At 40.2% G+C, this 21,864-nt stretch overlaps 1 protein-coding gene across 2 annotated transcripts in view; it reads right to left on the bottom strand.

Annotated features, from left to right (window-relative positions):
• Positions 1–21,864, bottom strand: part of dmgdh (dimethylglycine dehydrogenase) — a 149,639-nt gene that overhangs the window by 126,001 nt on the left and 1,774 nt on the right. For both annotated transcript variants that reach the window (XM_072596204.1, XM_072596197.1), the window contains exons 3-4: positions 16,306–16,404; positions 13,883–14,047 (exon numbers count right to left, since the gene is read on the bottom strand). In XM_072596204.1, coding sequence (XP_072452305.1) covers positions 13,883–14,047; positions 16,306–16,404 — 264 coding nt within the window. The remainder of the gene's footprint in view (positions 1–13,882; positions 14,048–16,305; positions 16,405–21,864) is intronic.

Below are 21,864 nucleotides of genomic sequence, written 5' to 3'. Positions count from 1 at the left end.
CCACATCTTGTTGCTAATGGACAAGGACTCATTCTGTATCTGAGGAACTGTGAACGATGCTAACATTGTGTAATCAACAGCCTATATCCCAATGTGATGATGGAGGGAAGGCCATTGATGACGCAAGTGAGGATGATTGGGTCAAGGTATTATGACTTGTGCGTGTACTATACCTTTAAGAGTGTTGAAAGGCTGGCAAGGACTTAACAAGCACTCAGAGAACTGGAAAATTTAAAATGTAACATTTGGCCAAACAGATAACAGTAGCTGGATTGCTATGAGACAAAAACAAATTTAAATTTGGCCAACCAGATTAATTTATGCCCCAAGATACCAAACTTCAATCAACTTTGAATTTAGTATTTTGATAATATTAAAACCAATGAAATGCTCCAATGTTTTGGGGTATACATTCAGACATTTTGAACAGTTAGCCAGAGTGGGAGAACTGCCAAAAGGCCAACAGATGTAGGCTGCTAGTTTAAGAGCTCTCATAAAGGTACCTGCCTGTGGAAGAAGTTTGTACAGCAGAACATAGAAACTGACCTGGACAGAGAATCTACAGAAAAGATCCAAAGAGTAAACTCGGCAAAGTTGACTGGTTTTGAAACGTGACTTATTTTTGTAAATTGTAATCAGGACTTTTTTTATCGGACTGGTATTGTGGAGGAGGAGCTAAAAGATAGGCATAAGAGAAAAAAGTTGTAAATAGTTGTTAGTTAATATTCTCTGTTAGACTTAAGGAATAAAGTTATTAATTTTTATTTTAAATAGTGACTTTTGGGATAGCTTTTTGCCTCTCAAATTTTAAAGATTATAGCACAAGGGTGAATCATTTCTATACTGCTGGTTTAAATTAGCAGGGGGGTTTACCCCATGGCGTAACAGTGTGGGGGCTTGTTGTTGGAATTTCAATAGTTTGGGTCTCGGATTCGTGATGTGAATAGGTTTAGACAGATTTGAATAGATTTGAGGTATGATAAAGCGCAGCAGATTTAAACACTTTAAATAAAACATAGGTGAGAAAAGTTGCTCAAGTTAGATGACTTGTGATTGATTAAATTAAAAGTGAGAGAAATAGCTCTTAAAATTTCTAAAGAGTTTCTGGGATTTGAAGGTAATTCTCAAATTCGCCAAGAAAGTTTAGAAGGAAAGAAAAAGGCCACACTTTTAGAATGAGCAAATAAGTTAGATTTGGGTTTAACCAGAGACAAAAGTAAAGCTGAAATTGTAAGGGAGTTACTCAAACACTTAGGTGTATCTGAGAAATGGACAAGTGCAGTAGAGGTAGAAAAACTTAAATTACGATAGAGAAAAATGGAGTTAGAAAAAAGGGAGTGCGAAAGAGAAATAGAGAGAGAAGAGAGAGAGATACAGCAAAGAGAGACAAGGTTCTTAGCTCAGAAAAAGAGAGAGAAGAAAGGGAGAGTGGAAGAGAGAGAGAGAGAAGAAAGGAAGAGTGGAAGAAGGAGAGAAGAGAGAGACAAACAGAGAGAGGAAAAAGAAAGAGAGAGAAGAATCTTAGCTTAGTAAAAAGAGAGACAATTTGAATTTGAGAAGCTGTGACTTAACAGGATGGAGATTAGAAGAGAAGGTAGTGACATACACAAATATGTCAAAACTCTGCCACATTTTGATGAGAAAGATGTTTTAGCCTTCTTTATTTCATTTGAAAAACTGGCTAGGCAGATGAGTGGTCCAAGGATTTATGGGTAATGCTAGTTCAGTTTAAATTGATAGGCAGAGCTAGCGAGGTATTTGCCGCGCTGTCAGGTGAGAGGTCAAGAGATTAGGAAGAGGTCATCTGGCTACTTTAATTGCTTATGATTTGGCACCAGAAGCATATAGACAGCGGTTCAGAAACACAAAAAAGGAACCAGGTCAGACTTGTCCTGAGTTCAAAAGAATTAAACATAGTCATTTTGAAAGATGGGTGCATGCTTTGAAGATGGGTAGGCCCTTTGAGGCTCCAAGAGAGATTATTCTGCTGAAGGAGTTTGAAAACTCACTTCCAGAGACAGTAAGAATTCATGTGGAGGAATAGAAAGTTCAGGAAGTGAGAAAGGCAGCAGAACTAGAAGATGCATAAGACAAGCATCCGGCCAGAATTTCATCCTGTGAGAGATAGAAGTTGGGAGAAGGGGAGATCCTACACTGAGAAACAGAGTAGAGAACACTGGTATGAGTTTATCACAGGTTAGAAAAGAAGCCCAAGAGGGTGGAAAGGAGGTCATAGAATCTTGGAGTCATACAGATGTACAGCATGGAAACATTCCCTTCAGTCCAACCTGTCCATGCCGACCAAATATCCCAACCCAATCTAGTCCCGCCTGCCAGCACCTGGCCCATATCCCTCCAAACCCTTCCTATTCATATACCCATCCAAATGCAACTTAAATGTTGCAATTGTACTAGCCTCCACCACTTTCTCTGGCAGCTCCGTGAGATCTAACCTTGGTAACCAGTCACCCATGGGGAACCTTGTAGAATGCCTTACTGAAGTCCATATAGATCATGTCTACCGGTCTGCCCTCCTCAATCCTCTTTGTTTCTTCTTCAAAAAACTCAATGAAAATGCTGAGACATGATTTTCCATGCACAAAGCCATGTTGACTATCCCTAATCAGTCCTTGCCTTTCCAAATACTGCCCTCAGGATTCCCTCCAACAACCTGCTGACCACCGATGTCAGGCTTATCTATTTCCCTGCATTCTGTATCTTCCATGTCCTTTTCCACAGTAAACACTGATGCAAAATACTTGTTTAGGATCTCCCCCATTTCCTGTGGCTCCCCACAAAGGCCGCCTTGCTGATCTTTGAGGGGACCTATTCTCTCCCTAGTTACCCTTTTGTCTTTAACATATTTGTAAAGACCCTTTGGATTGTCCTTCTTCCTATTTGCCAAAACTATCCCATGACCCCTTTCTGCCCTCCTGATTTCCCTCTTGAGTCTACTCCTACTGCTTTTAAGCTCTTTTAAGGATTCACTCGATTTAACCTGTCTCTACCTGACGTATGCTTCCTTCTTTTTCGCAACCAAACCCACAGTTTCTCTAGTCATTCAGCATTCCCTACACCCACCAGCCTTTCACCCTAACAGGAACGTACTGTCGCTGGACTCTCGCTATCTCATTTCTGAAGGCTTCCCATTTTCCAGCCATCCCTTTACCTGCCAACGCCTGCCCCAATCAGCTTTTAAATGTTCATGTCTAATACCATCAAAACTAGCCTTCCTCCAATTTGGAACTTCAACTTTTAGATCTGGTTTGTCCTTTTCCATCACTATTTTAAAACTAATAGAATTATGGTCACTGGCCCCAAAGTGCTCCCCCGCAGACACCTCAGTCACCTGCCCTGCCTTATTTCCCAAGAGTAGGTCAAAAGGCCTCAGGTGTTTTCATTGTAATAGAGTGGGACACATAAAATTACAGTGCCAAAGGTTTCAGAAGGGCACTGGGAAAGGCATTTTCACTGCCAGAAGGTGGGACATGTAAAGTCACAGTGCTGGTCGTTAAGGAAAGGCATTGTGGGAAAAGATGTGGTAAAAGAAGCTAAGCCAAAGCTTTAACCAAAGTAGTAAAGGAGACTCCAACAAGAGCTGAGGAGCTACAGGAGAATGCGCAGCCTAGGCAGGGGCTGGGTATGTGGTTGGTACCTGATCTCTACAATGACTTCACCTCTGTGGGTAAAGTTTACTTACAAAGAAGAGGGAGAAGGACAAGAAGTTATAATTTTGAGAGAAACAGGATCTAACCAGTCGCTGATAATAAGAGATGAGCGAATGTGCACTCTTTCTGATCTGTTACCCAAGAGTGTGGTAATTTGTGGGATAGAAGGACAGAAATTTCTCCTGTGTAAAATCAGGTTGGAGTGCCAACTCAAGACTGGGGAAGTCACAGTGGGAGAGTGTCAGTTCCAGAAATTCAGTTTGTTCTTGACAATGACTTGGCAGGATCCAAGGTGGGAGTGACACCACTTGTTGTGGAGAAGCCCAAGGAAGACCAAGAAACTGAGGAGTTAAAACAGAAATATCCTGGGGGGATCAATGATAGCGGCAACCTGAGAAGATCACACTGCAGAGCTTCGCATCGCAGCAGGAGCAGGACGGTCCTTCAACCTGCCCAACCCAGGTCATCAGGATTTCTTGGGGTGTTGGAAAGATTGTGGAGCCTCAAGAAACATTTAAAATTGACTTACCTGTATTTTCAGCTGACCAGAAATGCCTAAAAAGGGAGGAGGAGCATCTGAGGCCGGGCCTGCAGCTCAGCCTGCAGCAGCCTCAGAGCAGATTACTCTCCAGGGCCTGGTGAACCAGCTCTCGAAATCTCATGAGATGTTGGTGAAACAGATTGAAGAGAAACTGACTCCAGCCTCTCTCATGCTGCAGAAGCATGAGCAGCAGCTGGGAGACCTGGAGAAGAGGATGGATGAGGTGGAGCACAGGGTCACAGTGGTGGAAGCTGATGCCAGTTCATTCAAGGAAGAGATCCAAGCCCTGAAGACACAGGTTCGTAATTTGTGTGACCAAGTGGATGATCTTGAAAACAGGGGCAGGAGAAAAAACACTCGGATCATCGGTCTGCCTGAGGGTAAGGAAGGTGAGCGGCCTGCAGAATTTGTTGAAGATTGGCTTCCGAAATTCCTTGACTTGGAGACTGGCATGAGAGGATCGAAGATAGAGAGGGCTCACCGGGTCACAGCACGGAGGTCGGGTCTGGGCCAACACCCTCGTCCTTTCCTGGTGCGGTTCCATCATTACTGGGATAAAGAGAGAGTCATGAAGGCTTCCAGGCTCCAGGGGAAGGATCCAAAGGCCCTAATTTACGAAGCGTCTAAGATCATGTTTTTTTCAGGACTTTTCAGCGGCGGTGATCCAGAAACGAAAATTGTATGATGGTGTCAAGAGAAGATTGAAGGAGCTTGGGATTCAGTACTCCCTGAGATATCCGGCAGTGCTTCGGATCACCTTTAATGGATCCATGCATCTCTTTGACACATCAGAGAAGGCAAGAGACTTTGTGGATAAATTAACCTAATTTAAACAATTGTATGTATGTATAAATGTTGTTGCTTGGGTATGCGTTTATCATTCTGTAAAAGAAATGGAGGAAATCCGGTTGGAGCTTTGTTTTTCCACTTTTTTTTCCTCTGTTGATAATAATTTGGTTCAAACTATGTCTGGCGGTGGTTAAGATCTACATTTTAAATTTCTAAGTTAGGACATACCAAAGGATGGGTGCAGTATTTACTCCCCTTTTTTTATATAAAAGAATATTTTTTCATTCATATCGATATTCTATGGGGTGTTTATTCTTTTTAATTTGTGCTTGCGATGCGGCTGTAGCTGGGAGAAGTGAAGGTGGTTGAGATAGTTAGATGCCTATTTATGGGTAGTTCGGGATGGGTAGGTGCCCTTTCCGGGCAGGGGGTGAGTTCCCCTACTCAGCACTATTGGCGCTTTATATGTTGGTTTGTTTTCTAGTTTTTGTTGTTTTTTATTTTTAATAATTTTGTATGTTTGTTAAATGTAGTGGTTTTAGTTTATGTAGTTTTTATATTTGGTGGACCTTGCGACACTAAGGCTCAGCAATTTGTGGTTCGGGTTCCTCCTCTCTGGAATTTAAATGTAATTGCAGAAGATTATGGCTAATGATTTGATTAAATGGTGTACCTGGAATATCAAGGGAAGTCACTCACCAATTAAGAGGAAGAAGGTACTCTTGAGTCTGAGAAAGGAGAAGGTGGATATTGCTTTGTTACAAGAGACACATTTGGATGACAAGGAGCATCTGAAATTACAGCAGAATGGCTTTGACCGAGTTTATTTTTCATCATTTAATACCAGAAGTAGGGGAGTGGCTATATTGGTTAGGAAAAATCTCTCATTTAAATTGCTGGAATGTGTTAAAGACACATATGGGAGGTTTGTAATTCTTAAAGCCTTGATAAATGGGGAAGAATATGGCATTTTAAATGTTTATTGTCCCCCAGCTCATCCTCTTAAATTCTTGGTAGATGCTTTTTCTAAACTGATATATCTCAAGTCTCGGCACATCATTATAGGGGGAGATTTTAATTGCCTCATGGACCCCACAGTAGACAGGTTGCCTAAAGGTCCCTCGATAGCCTCTGCACAAACTAAACAGTTATTGGGTTTGTGTGGGGAATTAGGATTGGTGGACGTCTGGAGGTGTCTCCATCCTACAGGTAGGGATTTCATGTTTTTCTCCAATCCGCATAGATGTCACACGAGGATTGATTTTTTTCTGACCCCTGCGGTAACCCTGGGTCTGGTAGCATCCTGTACGATTAGTAATATTGCCATCTCTGATCATGCTCCAGTGTACCTCACGGTTAAGATTAAGGATGTTACAGTGGATTCAAGGTACTGGTGAATGGACCCCTTTATTCTCATGGACAGTAAGTTTGTGGAGTATTTCTCTAGGGAATGTTGGGCATTCCTAGACATCAACATAGGTTCGATTGATAGCTCATCTGTTCTCTGGGAAACTGCCAAAGCTTATGCCAGGGGTTAGTTATTTCATATTCTGCCAGTAGGAAGCAGAAGGTTGAGGAGCAACATCTCCTTGAAGCATGGTTAAAGGCAGCCGAGAAGGCCTATTTTGACAGACCCTCGTTGGTCAAACTACAGAGGATTATGGCGCTGCGGTCTGCACTAAATTCCGTGCTCACGCAGACGGCAAAGAAGGAGCTGGCTTTTGCAAAACAAAGGTTATACGAGCATGGTGACAAACCAGGCAAATACTTAGCATATCTTGCCAGAAAGAGAAGTGCCCCACAAACCATTACAGTGATTAGGGAAGGGTCTGGGAACCTAACATGTGATTCTAAAAAGATTAATGTGGCGTTCCAGAGATTCTACTCTAAGTTATATTAGTCTGAGAATTGTAAGGAGGGGCAGGCCAAAATGAAATCCTTTTTTAGAGATCTGAAGCTCCTGGGTGTGACTCCCAAACAACAGTCCTTTCTAAATGCCCCATTATCAGAGCAAGAAGTGCAGGAAGCTGTGAGGCAGCTTCAGAGTGGAAAGGCACCTGGTCCTGATGGACTTCCCAGTGAATTCTATAAGGAATTTATAAGTATACTGTCAGGCCCGATCCTGAGTATGTTTAATGATTCATGCAGTCATGATTGTCTCCCACCATCTCTGAGAGAGATCCATATTTCACTTGTCCTTAAAAAAGGGAAGGATCCGGAAGACTGTGCTTCATACAGGCCCATCGCACTCTTAAATGTGGACTTGAAGATCCTATCCAAGGCTCTTGCATTAAGGTTGGAGACTGTGTTACCCTCTATTATTAAAGAGGAACAGTCAGGCTTCATAAAGGGTCGCAGATCCTCCAATAACGTTAGGAGGCTGCTTAACATAATTCAAGCATGCCAACAGCAGTCAACACAGGGATTGGTGATTTCTTTAGATGCAGAGAAGGCATTTGACTGAGTTGAGTGGCCGTACCTTTTCTATACTCTAGACCGGTTTGGGCTGGGCGAAGTTTTCATAAGATGGGTAAAGGTTCTCTACAGTGTACCTTTCGCTGTGGTCATTACCAACAGGGTATGATCAAGCAATTTTAATATTTCTAGGGGCAGCCGGCAGGGCTGTCCCCTTTCACCATTACTTTTTACATTGGTGATTGAACCGTTGGCAGAGGCCATTCGTGGGGATCTCAATATATCAGCTCCAGAAGTGGGGTCAAAATTACATAAGATCTCGCTGTATGCAGATGATGTTCTAATTTTCTTGACAAATCCAGCAGTCTCAGTGCCTTGCCTGATACAGTGCATTCACGTGTTTGGCGCTTTTTCAGGGTATAAGATTAATTTTGCTAAATCTGAGGCTATGCCTATGGGTGGTCTTACGAAAGAGTTGGCTCTTGAGAGTGACTATAGATTCCCATTTAGGTGGTCACAGGGGGGTTTTGTGTATTTGGGCAAATTCATTACTCCAGTTCTGGATTGGCTGTTCAAAGCCAATTTTACTCAATTATTTGAAAAAATTAAACAAGATCTCCAAAGATGGGAGGCACTTCCAGTCTCATGGTTGGGTCGGATAGCGCTTATTAAGATGAATATTCTCCGTCATTTGCTATACCCTGTACGGATGCTCCCCCTGATTTTCAATAAACAAACACTCAGGAGACTGAACAGTTGGTTCAGCTCCTTTATCTGGCACCGTAAACAGTCCCTTCATTAAATTAGCCAAACTCAGTTGCCTCACAGATTGGGGGAGTAGACCTTCTTGACATTAAAAATTACCGATTAAGCTCGCTTTTGACCTACGTGAGTGATTGGGTTTGTGGGGACCCTCTTTCAATATGGCTAGATATCGAAGCCTCCCAGGCAAGGTGCCCCCTTCCTTTTTTTTTGGACAAGGTGAGGACAGTTAGGGAATATTGCCATAACCCAATAGTCATCAATACTGTTAAAGCATGGAGGGCAATTTGGCAGAGGGAAGGTAATATTGGCAAAACATCTTTGTTTACACCTTTAGTGGGTATGCCGGGTTTTCAATCGGGTATGATAGATTCAGGATTTAAATGTTGGGCAGCTAGGGGTATATCTTGCATGGGTGATTTATTTGAGGGAGATGTAATGATGTCCTTCGATCAGTTAGTACGGAAGTATGATTTACCTAATAGAGACCTCTCGTTTTTATCAAGTTAGGGATTTTATTCAAAAAAAGACCACACTTTTGACTGATCCCTACAAATCCGACATAGAAAGAGGGGTACTAAGGGGTAAGAGTACACTCTCTGTTAGTACTTTATATCACCAATTGGGGGGTGCCAACTCAGATGAGTCTGATTGATTCTGCAAGATGTGGGAAAGAGAGCCGGGTGTTGAAGTTTCTTCAGAGGCATGGGAGGATGTTTGGGAGAATGCAAGGAAGATATCAATTTGCAATAGGACCCATGCTTTACAGTTGAAGATTCTCCACAGGGTCCACTTAGCCCCAGACCATTTGTCAAAATTTAAACCAGGGGTATCTTCAGCATGTCCCAAGTGCAAGGTCTGCACGGGCACTCTTACCCATTGTCTTTGGTCGTGACAGGCTTCAAACATATTGGAGCGCTGTGGTGGGTGCAATGGAGAGGATTTTAGGTGTAGGGATGGAGAAGGATCCTATTTCTCTCCTTTTGGGCCTACCCATTGTATTTCCTGCAGACTCGCATAAGAAAAAACTTTTCAATATTCTTACGTTCTGCGCAAGGAAGAATATCTTGCTAGGTTGGATATCAGAAACCCCCCCACCCAGGCCTGTCAGATTGGCGGAAGATTGTTATGGAGCATATTCCCCTGGAGTTTCTCACAAATATGGTACACCACAAAACTGAGAATTTTTACAAGATATGGCAACCTTTTTTGAAATACCTGGACACAGATTTATCTGCCACAATAATAAGGGCTTTTATATAGCTGTAACGATTGTGTTTCATGAGTCCAATATCCAGGGAGGAGGAACTGTGAATGTATGAGTGTTTTGTTTGGCTGGGCTGAGTTATTACTATTTATTTGTTTGTTGTTAGGTATTTATTTAGTTAGTTCAATAGCTAGTTCAGGTTTTTTAAAAATTTTATACTTCTCTATATATGTTTATACATTCGTATAGGAGGGTGGGTTGGGGAATTTTTTTATTATTTGGGTTTAGTTTTGTACTATTTTTGTACTGTTTTGAATTGCATTGTTTTGTATTTGTTGTAATATTTAAAAATCTATTTTTTCTTAACAAAAATATATTATTAAAAAACAGAAATATCCTGCTATTTTCCCAGACTGTGTAGTAACCAGATCACACTGTCATAAGTCATAGCACAAAGCAAAAAATAAAGAGAAAGATGAAGGAGTTGAGGTTCAGTTAGCAGACACCCTTTTGATGTAATGGTGCAGGAAAACCCTAAACAGGCAGAGGGTCAGACAGAAGTGTTTAGTCCTGAAAGGCTAAGAGACTTGCAACAGCAAGGCAAGACAATAAAAGACATATAGAGGTAAAAACAATGACTGCAGATGCTGGAAACCAGATTCTGGATTAGTGGTGCTGGAAGAGCACAGCAGTTCAGGCAGCATCGAAGTAGCTTCGAAATCGATGTTTCGGGCAAAAGCCATAAAAAGGGGTTCTATGACCACATACCCTTAACTAGATGGGCCTTTTTCAAAGGCAGCAGATAAACTAAAATTCACCTGACCTGCACATCTTTGGACTGTGGGAGGAAACCCGGGCAGACACGGGGAGAATGTGCAAACTCCACACAGTCAGTCGCCTGAGGCGGGAATTGAACCCGGGTCTCTGGCGCTGTGAGGCAGCAGTGCTAACCACTGTGCCACCGTGCCACCTGTATGAACATGTTGAAACCATATTATACTAGAGAGGAAGAACCGGAGGAACAGGTATTAGTAACTGTCCCACAGAGTGAGGAATCAAATCCAGATGATGTGGATTTCGATATGCCTCAAAATAGATTTTAAAATGAAGAAGTCCTTGAGGAGTGGAATAGGTTAGTAAGCTATCTATCTCAGGAGCACAGAATGCAGTTGACAGATTTGTTACTGCAGTATAAGGACGTATGTCAGTCAGATGGGGAGGACTAATGTTTTTGTACATGAAGTAGACGTAGGGAATACTGCTCTGATAAAACAACACCCCTATTGGCTTAATCCTTTCAAATTCTGGATTAGTGGTGCTGGAAGAGCACAGCAGTTCAGGCAGCATCCAAATAATCCTTTCAAAGCCAGACAGGTTCAGATGGAGGTGGAGGCCTTGCTCGACAAGGACATCATCGAACCGAGCCAGAGCGAGTTGGGTTCGCCAATTGTCTTAGTTCCCAAATCAGACGGGACTCAATGATTTTGCGTGGTTTATTGGAAGGTCAATACTGTTACAAACTCAGACTCATTTCCAATTCCTAGATTGGTGGATCGTATTGAGAAAGTCGGACAGCCAGTTACATCACTAAGTTGGACTTCATGCTTGGTTACTGGCAGGAACCTTTATCAGACCCGGCAAAAGAAATTTCTGCCTTTATAACCCCAAGTGGGCTATATCAGTTTAAAGTGATGCCTTTTGGAATGAAGAACGCATCGGCCACGTTCCAAGGGCTTATGAACAGAGTTATGGCTGCATTAACAAACTGTGCAGTCTATTTGGACGATGTAGTGATCTTTAGTAAGCCCTGGAAAGATCACATGGTACAGTTGGCAGTGCTCTTTGAATGACTATGAGACGCAAAACTGGTAATAAACTTAAACAAAACTGAATTTGCGAAAGCAGAGGTGACGTTCTTGGGACATAACATCGGTCATGGAAGGTTGACCCCACGGAACACAAAGACGAAGGCCATCGAGGAATTTCCATGATCAACTTCGAAGAAAGAGGTGCTTCGAGTCTTAGGGCTCAGCAGATTCTATCAGAAGTTTATTCCAGATTTCAGCAGTGTAGTGACACCATTAACTGATTTGCTGAAGAAGAACACAAAGTTTCAGTGGACAGAACGATGCCAGGCGGCATTCGACCATTTCAAAGCAATATTATCCACTGCGTCAGTTTTAGCTACACCAAACTTTTCAAAGCCTTTTTAAAGTTGCCATCGATGCTGATGACATAGGAGTTGGAGCTGTACCACCACAGGAAGATGATGATGGGACAAAGTAACTCAACATCCACCAGAAGAAATACTCTATGATCGAGAAAGAACTATTGAGTTTGGCACCGGCCTTACAACATTTTAATGTGTATGTCACAAACAATGTGTCGGAGACGGTTGTGTACATGGATCACAATCCTCTTACATTCTTGGAATGCTTTAAAGACAAGAATATGAGACAATTTTGTTGGAGTCTTATGTTACAGACAATGTGATGATGGAGGGTCTTTGAAGACGCTACTGAAAACGATTGGGTCAAGGTGTTATGATGTTGTGGGTGTACTGTACCTTTAAGAGAGGTGAAAGGCTGGCAAAGACTTAGCAAGCACACAGAGTACTGGAAAATTTAAAATGTAACATTTGGCTAAACAGCCAACGGTAGCTGGATTGCTATGAGACAAAAACAGATTTAAATTTGGCCAACCAGATTAAATTATGCCCCAAGATACTGAATTCCAATCAAGTTTGAATTTAGTATTTTGATAATATTAAAATCAATGAAACAATCCAATGCTTTGGGGTATAAATATCAGACATTTTGAACAGTTAGCGAGAGTGGGAGAACTGCCAAAAGGCCAACAGATGTAGGCTGCTAGATTAAGAGCTCTCATAAAGGTACCTGTCTGTGGAAGAAGTTTGTACAGCAGAACATAGAAACCGATCTGGACAGAACATCTACAGAAAAAAATCTAAGAGGAAACTCGACAAAGTTAACTGGTTTTGAAAAGGGATTGTTTCTTTTGTAAATCGCAATAGGGATTTTTTATCGGACTAGTATTGTGGAGGAGGAGGTATAAGATAGGTTTAAGAGAAAGGAGTTGTAAATAGTTGTTAGTTAATATTCTCTGTTAGATTTAAGGAATAAAGCTGTTAATTTTACTTTAAATAATTACTTTTGGGATAGTTCTTTCCCTCTCGAATTTTAACAGATTTTTACGGGGTGAATCTTTTCTGTGTTGCTGGTTTAAATTAGCAGAGCGGTTTATCCTATATCATAGCAAAGGACATTATTCTAAGGAACTGCTGCCGAGATGTCCTACAGCTGAGCTGATTGACCTCCAACAACCACAGCCATCTACCTTTGCACCCTCCAGTGTTGATTCTGGCTTGATGGTAATGGTAGAGTGACGGATATTGCAGACCATGAAGTTGCTGCTGATGGACACAGCATCCTGGGTTTTGAGTTGCTCAGTCTGTTCAAAGTCTGTTCCGTTTTGCACTTCCACAGGGTGTTGATGTGCATCTTCTGTCATACACGTGATCTCCAACAATCCAGTGGCTGAAATTATTGGACCACTTTGTTTTGCATGAACATACCAATTTGGAGCAGGAGTCGGCCACTCAGCCCCTTGAGCTAGTTCTACCCTTCAATAAGATCATGGCTGATCTTGATTACTCCACATTCCTGCTACACATGACAACATTTCATCCCCTTGCTTGCCAAAAATCTATCTATTACTGTCTGAAGAATATTCAAAGACTTTCCTTCCATCTTCTTTCAAGGAAAGAGTCCCAATGTCTCTGATAGAATAGCCCAGATATATATATATATATATATATATATACAGGTCTAGAATTCCCCATCATTTCCATATCCACCCTGTCAAGAAAGCTTTAGATACTTAAATGGACATAAACTAGCAAAGGAGAAAGTGAGGACTGCAGATGCTGGAGATCAGAGCTGAAAATGTGTTGCTGGAAAAGCGCAGCAGGTCAGGCAGCATCCAAGGAGCAGGAGAATCGACGTTTCGGGCATAAGCCCTTCTTCAGGGCTCATACCTGAAATGTCGATTCTCCTACTCCTTGAATGCGGCCTGACCTGCTGTGCTTTTCCATAAACTAGCAAAGCCTTGTTTGACAAAAAATAGCTACACAAGCCTAGCTTCCAAAACATTTGATACTTGCTTAAGATTTACATGCAAACTAAAACTGACTATAAGAGGAAGTTCTGCTTGTTTGGGTGATACTCATGAACTCTCATGCAGCTAACACCGGTATTAAATATTAACACATTTCTTTTGACAAGAACTTACAAGGGTAAGTGGAAGATGTTCTACAATATATTGCAAAACACTGTTCAAGGCAAAGCTTTTATAAATATTGGCAATAATATCCAAACTGCTTACATAACATAAGTAGTTCAAGGTAAAATGGTAAAAGAAAATAAATGATACGTCAGCAAAATGATCGACTAATATGAAGTCAACCGAACGCCAGTTTACCTTGTCAATATTTATCAGAGGGAAGAGTTCCTGCACCTTTTCGGGCCCAATCAAAAACTGTGGTGTGACATTCCACCGTGTCCGGGTCATCTGGTAATGAAATTCATCCACTCGGGTCGGGGTGGTAGCAATCCGAATACTGCCAGGTTGGTGAAAGCCAACTGCCTGTGGAAAGTGATCCAAAGTAATGACTGAGAATGTTTCTGTGGTTCATTCTGGCATGTCACAAACGTTTTTGGTAAGACTATTAGCAAAGCTTCTCTGGCCCAACTTCACTTCCACCTTGCTTTATTTGTCTGTTAAATTCAGGAGGTCTCTGCTGTTTGTTGGAGAAGTACCTACACAACTACATGAAGAATTTAATGCTGCAAATATTCACCAGTCCTACCATTAGCTTGTTTACCCATCTGTAAGAGGCAAGCTCTCTGCTATTTTAAGTGCAACCAAGTTATAAGTAAGCTGCGTCTCCAATGACAGAAATGAATGGACTTGCAGGATTGGTTTTACGTTTCATGATCAACCTAATTCATTAGGCCATGTGAATGTTTTCCACAGCTTCTGCGGCTGTGAATATGCTCTGCTTTTATATCATTCACAGAACTTGTAACCGTTGTGCCCCTCTCATTTTTTATTTTAGAATGAGTAAGCAATTTCTTTAATATTGCAATTCCTTTTTTTTGTACCACCACATTCACTGCTTCAGCCCAGGTCGCTGCACAACCACATTGACCATACATCTTTGAGGGAACATTGCTGGCATCTACATTGGAGCAAATAAGATCATACAGAGTTAGTGAAAAATTACACTTAAGAACTTGAAAAGCAATACTTCCCATGCATCTTACTGAGGGTCAAACACATGACAGGGTGGAACCTGGTCTTATCGCTGTCTCTGTCCCAAATACAGTGCTAAAACCTGTGAAGAAATAAATCTAAACTGGGCTCAAATATTCCTCTCAAGCAGAAATGACTTAGCATTATCATATGTAGATCTGGATTTTTTTAATGAATTATCATCTGTTCTGGGGCATTAAGGCCACTAAAATGGGAGTTGGACTTACTATGTGCTGCACATTAATGGTGATCAATACTTTCCCATGTAGAAAAAACTGGAAAAGAAATCCAACCAATCCAAAATTTCAGTTTTATATTGCTATCCAAGTCAAAATACTGCGTTACAAGTAGCACAGACAGTGGCTTTCTCCCATAGGGTATGGATGCCACCATCACAAAAAGTCTCTTGAAATTAACCATCCTTCAAGTCTAGTCAAATCCCTATGGCAACTATTTGGTTCAGCATGCTTCTGATACAAAGGACAATATGACCTCCTTTGCTGTGTCTTTCTCTTCCTCCCTGAGCAGTTTTCTAGCCCTATTCTCTGCTGTCGTCCAAGCTACTTGTCCTTCTCCTCTGGCCCAGAATGCAGTTACAAGACAGTTAGCAAAATGTGAAACACCAAGGTCCTCTTCTCATCAGACTCGCTACACTAATAAAAGACATCAAAAAATATGATAAAGTGAGCTAATTGTCTGAAATGATGAACCAGCAACTAATCCTAAAATACCACTTGATCTCTTTCAGTAATGTTGGTAAGGGGTTCCTTCTGTCTGCTTCTACCTTGAGCTGCTCCATGTGTTCTGCTGAGTCAAGTGATAGGTATGCGAAAAGGTTCTCCAAGAAACAGTAATTATCAGTAATTTTTAGATATCTGGTGCGGACTCTAAATGGCCACACAAAAGCCTAATCCAATATGATGGGAAGTACAACTCTAGCTCAAAATGAGCTTGTATCTTCTGTCAACTATATTTGCCATAATTGATGCAAGATTTCATGCATGAATATTTTATTCACCAGAGACCCTCTGCATCTTTCTGAACTCTGCTGCCACATTAACAATACATCAATATGTTTAATCTCAGTGATAAGGACAAGATTAATTTTTTGATGCTTACTTTAGGTATTCATGCATGAAATATATGGAGCTTTTACCTTCCTCAAACTATTGATGATTGATTAATTGTCTGTTTCATACGCTGCATTTATGGAATGATCAAACACATGTTTTCCTTTGCTTCTTGCTATCTGCCATTGTTTTCAAATTGGCCTAACATTTCTTTTCCTTTTTCCTTCTATGCTGACCTCACTTATCTGATCTCTTGATTTAAAAAGTCCTACAGAACTCGACTGGGTTTTCTTCATTCTAAAAATAAATGAAAATACATAGTTTTACAGATTACTCCTGGTGAAGCTAAAATGTCTCTTATATCGCCTTTTCCCCATGACCCTGGCATACTAGGTCATTCCAAACTCTCTAAATAAAGTTGACAATGTCCAATCAGTTTGCTATGAGCAATGAGAAATCTAGTTTGAATATACTGTGATGGATGGTGGAGTGAACATACAGGTTAATGGAGGCACCTACCTGTCCAGTCTCTTCCTCCAAAGCTTCATAAAGTTTGATGCTGTAGTGATGAATTTTCTTCAAATTGATCCCAGGATGAAAATATGTTGTTAAACCAGCCTAAACAAAAAAACAAATATTTGGAATTAAGATGCAAGTTAAAAAAAAGCAGAAATGAATTTGGCTGAAAATCTTTACCTAAGGGGACAAGGACAGACATCTAATTTAAAGGGGATTAGTGAAGACTTATTGGTATGAGAAGGAATTTTCCAACTATTTCTATTAAAGTGCAGAAAATGTACAGCATTGGCCACTATTAATTATTCTAAGCCAGGGCCTCACTCCATTTTGCATCAACTTTTATTATATATTACAAAGAATTTATTGAGTTGTTACATGTTTCAATTAGCTAAAACTCCATGTTGGGAGACTATGTACCAAAATGACTTGAAAATGCAGTGAAGGTTGTGAAATTTAGTTTGTGAACTGTAACATGATTGAAAATAAGCCACAATTTTAACTTGCAAACTACTCATAGTGTAAAATCTGATCTACCCACTCAGTGGTAGCACTTTCATCTCTGAGCCTCTCAGTTTACAATCTGAAAGCCCACTTCAAGTCTTCAACACATTTGATACCTTGGAGCAGTACTAGGGGCGTACTGTGAGGTCAGAGGTGCCATCTTTCAGAAATGCTAAACTTAGCTCATATATGTCTGTTTACGTAGATGTAAAATAATACATGATATTATTTGAGTAAATAAAGAGAAGTCCTGCTGGTTTCTATCCCCCAATCAATATCACCACCCTCACAACAGATTGTTTATCTCACAAAAACCTCTGGCTGTTATCTCATTCCTATTTGTGGGACATTCCTGTATGAAAGGTTGTTGCATTGGCCTACAAAACAGTAACCAGACTTCAAAAAGAAATTCACTTTGGGATGTTCTGTGGATGTGAATGGCAGTACGTAGATCCAATAACTTGCTCTAGTGTATAAAAACAGGAAACACCATTATCAGGAGAAGATCATGATGAACCTGCAGTTTTCTAACACTATGAAATAGATGAAAGTTCATCAACAAAAAGACACTCTCAAAACTATTGATCACATTCAAAACAAACAATAGCTCATCCCAAGGGTTCAGAACAGCAAATTTAAAGTACCTGAACAATTCAAACACTTTTCTAATCTAGCTATGTAACTAAATCTCTAATGGACCGTTAAATTAATTATGGAAGTAAGTACAAAACTAAAAAGATTCTCATCCACTGATGGTTTGTAATTACTTAGAATGACCTGGAATGTACAATATGTTTAGACACCATGATCCTCCTCCAACCTGTTTTTATCTCACCTTGTCAGAATAGCACATTCCTTTCTCCTTTATGTATCTATCCATCTTCCCTTAAATTCACTCAACTCAATCACATCCCATATTTCAAGTACACTGAGTAAGATGCTTTTTCTGAATTCCTTGTTTGAATTTCTGGTGACAATCTTTCATCAATAGCCGGAAAACAGAACATTCCGGAAACACTTAACATGGCTAGTGGCATCTGCAGAGAGATACCAAGTCACTTTTTGGGGTCAATGATCTATCCTCAGCATTGGTTATAGCAGTAATCAACCTGAGATGTTAACTCTGTTTCTCTGTCAACAGATGATACCAAGTCTGCCACATAATTCCAGTATGTTCACTTTTATTGCAGATTTCCAAACTCTATATTATTTTCCTTTATTTGGTGGATGCTAGTCTTGGTCTCTTTGCAATTTCTCAACTTCTGCTGAGTAAAGGCCTCTATAATGTTAAAGACCTGTATCAAACCGTTGGCCCACCTTTTAGCTCAGGGGAAACGAGCCCAAGCCTGATTAATCTCATCGATTATCACACACGTTAATCTATCGCACACATTCTCGAGTGTAACTGTTTTGTTTTATATTCTAGAGATCAAAACTATGTACAATAGTGTTCTGATCAAGGTTTTATACTGCAGACGTCATATCAGAATTGAAACGTTAGCTCTGTTTCTTTCTTCACTGATGCTGCCAGACCTGCTGAGGTTCGCCAGCATTATCTGTATTTGTTTCTGTACATGTTTAGTATGACTTTGCTGCTTTTCAATTCTGTCCCTTTAGGAATTGCTCCCAGTGGCTTGTTTGTTATTTTTAATGGTCTCATTAACCCTGTATCACCAGTTTTAGATCATGCTATATTCCAATAGCTCAATTAGTAAACGATACTTCATCATATTTGTAAATATGCTGAAAATCACCAAAGCTCCAACTTTTTTTTAAAAAACATCAAATTGAAAATTAGGTTCTTGAAAATTAGACATGTTCAGAATCCAGCTTTAGAATCTGGATCTGAAAACAGGCTTCTCTCTGAACCATAGCGTTTGTGTTAGTAGATAAGTAATAAGGCCTCCTAAGTGAGCAACCTGAATTCAAATCCCATCATGTAACTACCGTATTTAAATATATTAGAAATATGGAGCTAACATGGTGCTGAAAAGATCACCCAATTTTCATAAAAATCCATTTGATTCACTGATGATCCTTTGCAAATGAAATCTATTAATCGACTGTCCTTGCCTGCCTGTTCAGTACGTAACTCCAGATGCAAAGCAACGTAACTGACTCTTAATTGCTCTCTGAATTGGCCTCGCAAATCAGTCACTTATATTCGAGATTTATTTTTGCTAGCTTTCCCTTATTACTTCCCTCACATTTCTTCACCATATCCAGATGACCTGCTCTTCAGCCTCTCCCGATTCATTCCTATAATCATATGGTGATATAGAGTCAATTGAGCAATCATGGCACAGAAAGAGGCCACTCAGCCCAGTGAGTCTGTGCTGAAATTGAAGCGATTCTAGAATTATTAGCATTCCAATCCTCCATTCCTTCGTGTGAAGAGGTTTGAGCACACTCTCTAATCGACTTGTGTAAACATTGGTTAGCCTTCCAATAATTGAGGAAAATGTTTGTATACAATTTTAGAGCAAACACATCATAAATTTTTGATTTTGCTTTCAATTATCAAATAAAAATTCCTCACCCTGAATCAAACCAAGTTTAATCTTGCTAGACTGATGTTTGTTGTATTTTAAGAAAGCACATTTTGGTAGAAATTTTGTATTGTGGAACTGGCAATTTTCTCAGAAATAACCAAACACTTTTTGCACTATTCGCAGCAGCTTTTATTTACATGTATTTATTTAACTGGCCATCATACTGGAATTTTAGAATACAACTGAATATAGATTCAATTGTATATAAAATGGGAAGTCAAATAATGGATAATATTTCAGAATACATACATATATATTACACTGAAATGCTTTTTCAGAAGTATAACTTATCCTGATTATGACATAAGCTGAAATAGAAAAAATACATTAAAAATATCAATGTTCAAGAAAATTAACACATATTAGAATGGATTAGTAATTGGGGAATAGCAATAGAGCATCTAACATATCACAGAGCCATGCAACATGCACATACTACAAAACTACAAAAAATAATCTCAATTTACACTGTACATTTGACATCAAAATGAATCTTAAGAAACTGTACATTTACAACATATCTATGCTAAATGTAGTACACTTTAACAAAGATGCATTAAGTACAAAAGAATATATATGTACATATTTATAAAACACAGCAGTATGTTACAGCTTTTATAATAAATTAATGAATAAAATATCCAGCTATCAATGCTTGTTAAATCGTGTAATATTAATGATCGTCAAATCGCATGATTCCTTCAGGGGAGTCTGTTGTCTGCCGTTGCCCCTCTCCAAAAAAAATGGAAAACAGTTAACAGAAAGCAAAAGAAATCACTCTTTCTAAAGTTATATAGAATTCTATTTGAGTGTTCTTCAAAGTAAATCTTGTGAACAAAATAGCATTATACACAAATTCAGGCTTTTCTACTGTCATTGCAATGTCATTTCAACTGCACAACATAGCCCTGCTACACTCTAGAAAAAATTACTTGGTCTTTCCTCCTTCAGTGAAGACTTCTTTTTACCCAAGTACAAAGCTCTGGGCCAGAAGACAGGAATTTGTTCATGGTAGCACAAACTAAAGATATGAATTAGTGCCAGCTAAACCCATTGGATTCTTAACCCATTCTCAAACATTATGAAGGTTCAAGAATCCCTTTATATCTGAAGATGATACATGGCACAATATACTGGTTGTAGGGCAATATACTCTGGATGTTAAAGTGCTGCAGCATCAGGTACTTGAAAGACTTCCTGGCACTTATCCAAAGAAAAACAGTGAGTTCTCCTGTGTCCTGGCTAATGTTCACCTGACAGTTATCATGGCCAAAAATACAGTTCAATAACTTGATGCCTGTTTGTAGGAACTTTCTGTAAACAATTTAGCTGTGTGTTGACTTGCCCAACAGTGACCTCACTTCTCCAGTAACTTATTGACCACAAAGCTGGTGGGCGGCACGGTGGCACAGTGGTTAGCACTGCTGCCTCACAGCGCCAGAGACCCGGGTTCAATTCCCGCCTCAGGCGACTGACTGCGTGGAGTTTGCACATTCTCCCCGTGTCTGCGTGGGTTTCCTCCGGGTGCTCTGGTTTCCTCCCACAGTTCAAAGATGTGCAGGGCAGGTGAATTGGCCATGCTAAATTGTCCGTAGTATTAGGTTAGGGGTATGGGTGGGTTGTGCTTCGGTGGGGTGGTGTGGACTTGTTGGGCCGAAGGGCCTGTTTCCACATTGTAAGTAATCTAAACAAAAAGCTCCTTAGGATGCCCTGGGGACATGAATTATGATGAAGGCCAGTTCTGTTCAGTTCTGCCTGTTGCACTTCAATCATTCAGAGAGTTTTACAAACATAATCATATCATCTTCAGTGAACAGAAAATTCCAGTTTGGAGGAAGGTTAGCAATGGAGTTCCCTTGGAGTCAGTTGTAGGACTCTTGCTTTTTTTGATTATATTAAAGATCTAGATCTTGGTGTGTGCAGGACAACTTCCAAGTTTACTGACAGTACATTGGAAGCATTGCAAATTGTGTGGAAGATTGGAAAAAGTACGAAAATGAAAAGATTGGACTGTAAGTGGCAAATGGTATTCAATGGAAAGAAAGTGTGAGGTGACATATTTTGATAAAAAGAACATGGATATACAGCAAAAAATAAAGGACGCTACCCTAAAGGATGTGTAAGAGTGGGTGTACACATGCATAAGTCACTAAAGGGCAATTCAGAAAGAGTTAGCAGCTAATAAAACATACAGGAGACTAGGCTTTGTTTTGCAGGGGGATAGAATACATGAGCAAGGAACCTATGTTCAACTTGTATAAGACACCAGTTAGACATTATCTGAAGTACTATGTACAGTTCTAGGCACCGCACTTGTGGAACGATGTGAGCATTGGAGAAAGTGCACAAGAGATTTACAAGGTTAATTCCATGGGTGAGAAACTCCAGTCATGAGGATAGATTGGAGAAGCTGGGACCGTTTTCATTGGAGAGGCTAAGAAGAGATTTAATATAAGTTTTCAAAATCATGAGGGGTCTGGAAAGAGTAGATATAAAGACACTATTC

Source organism: Chiloscyllium punctatum, chromosome 2 (genome assembly GCF_047496795.1).
Source record: "Chiloscyllium punctatum isolate Juve2018m chromosome 2, sChiPun1.3, whole genome shotgun sequence".
Taxonomy (NCBI): Eukaryota; Metazoa; Chordata; class Chondrichthyes; order Orectolobiformes; family Hemiscylliidae; genus Chiloscyllium; species Chiloscyllium punctatum.
Note: the sequence above shows the minus strand (reverse complement) of the source record. Positions and strands in the feature narration are given on the sequence as shown.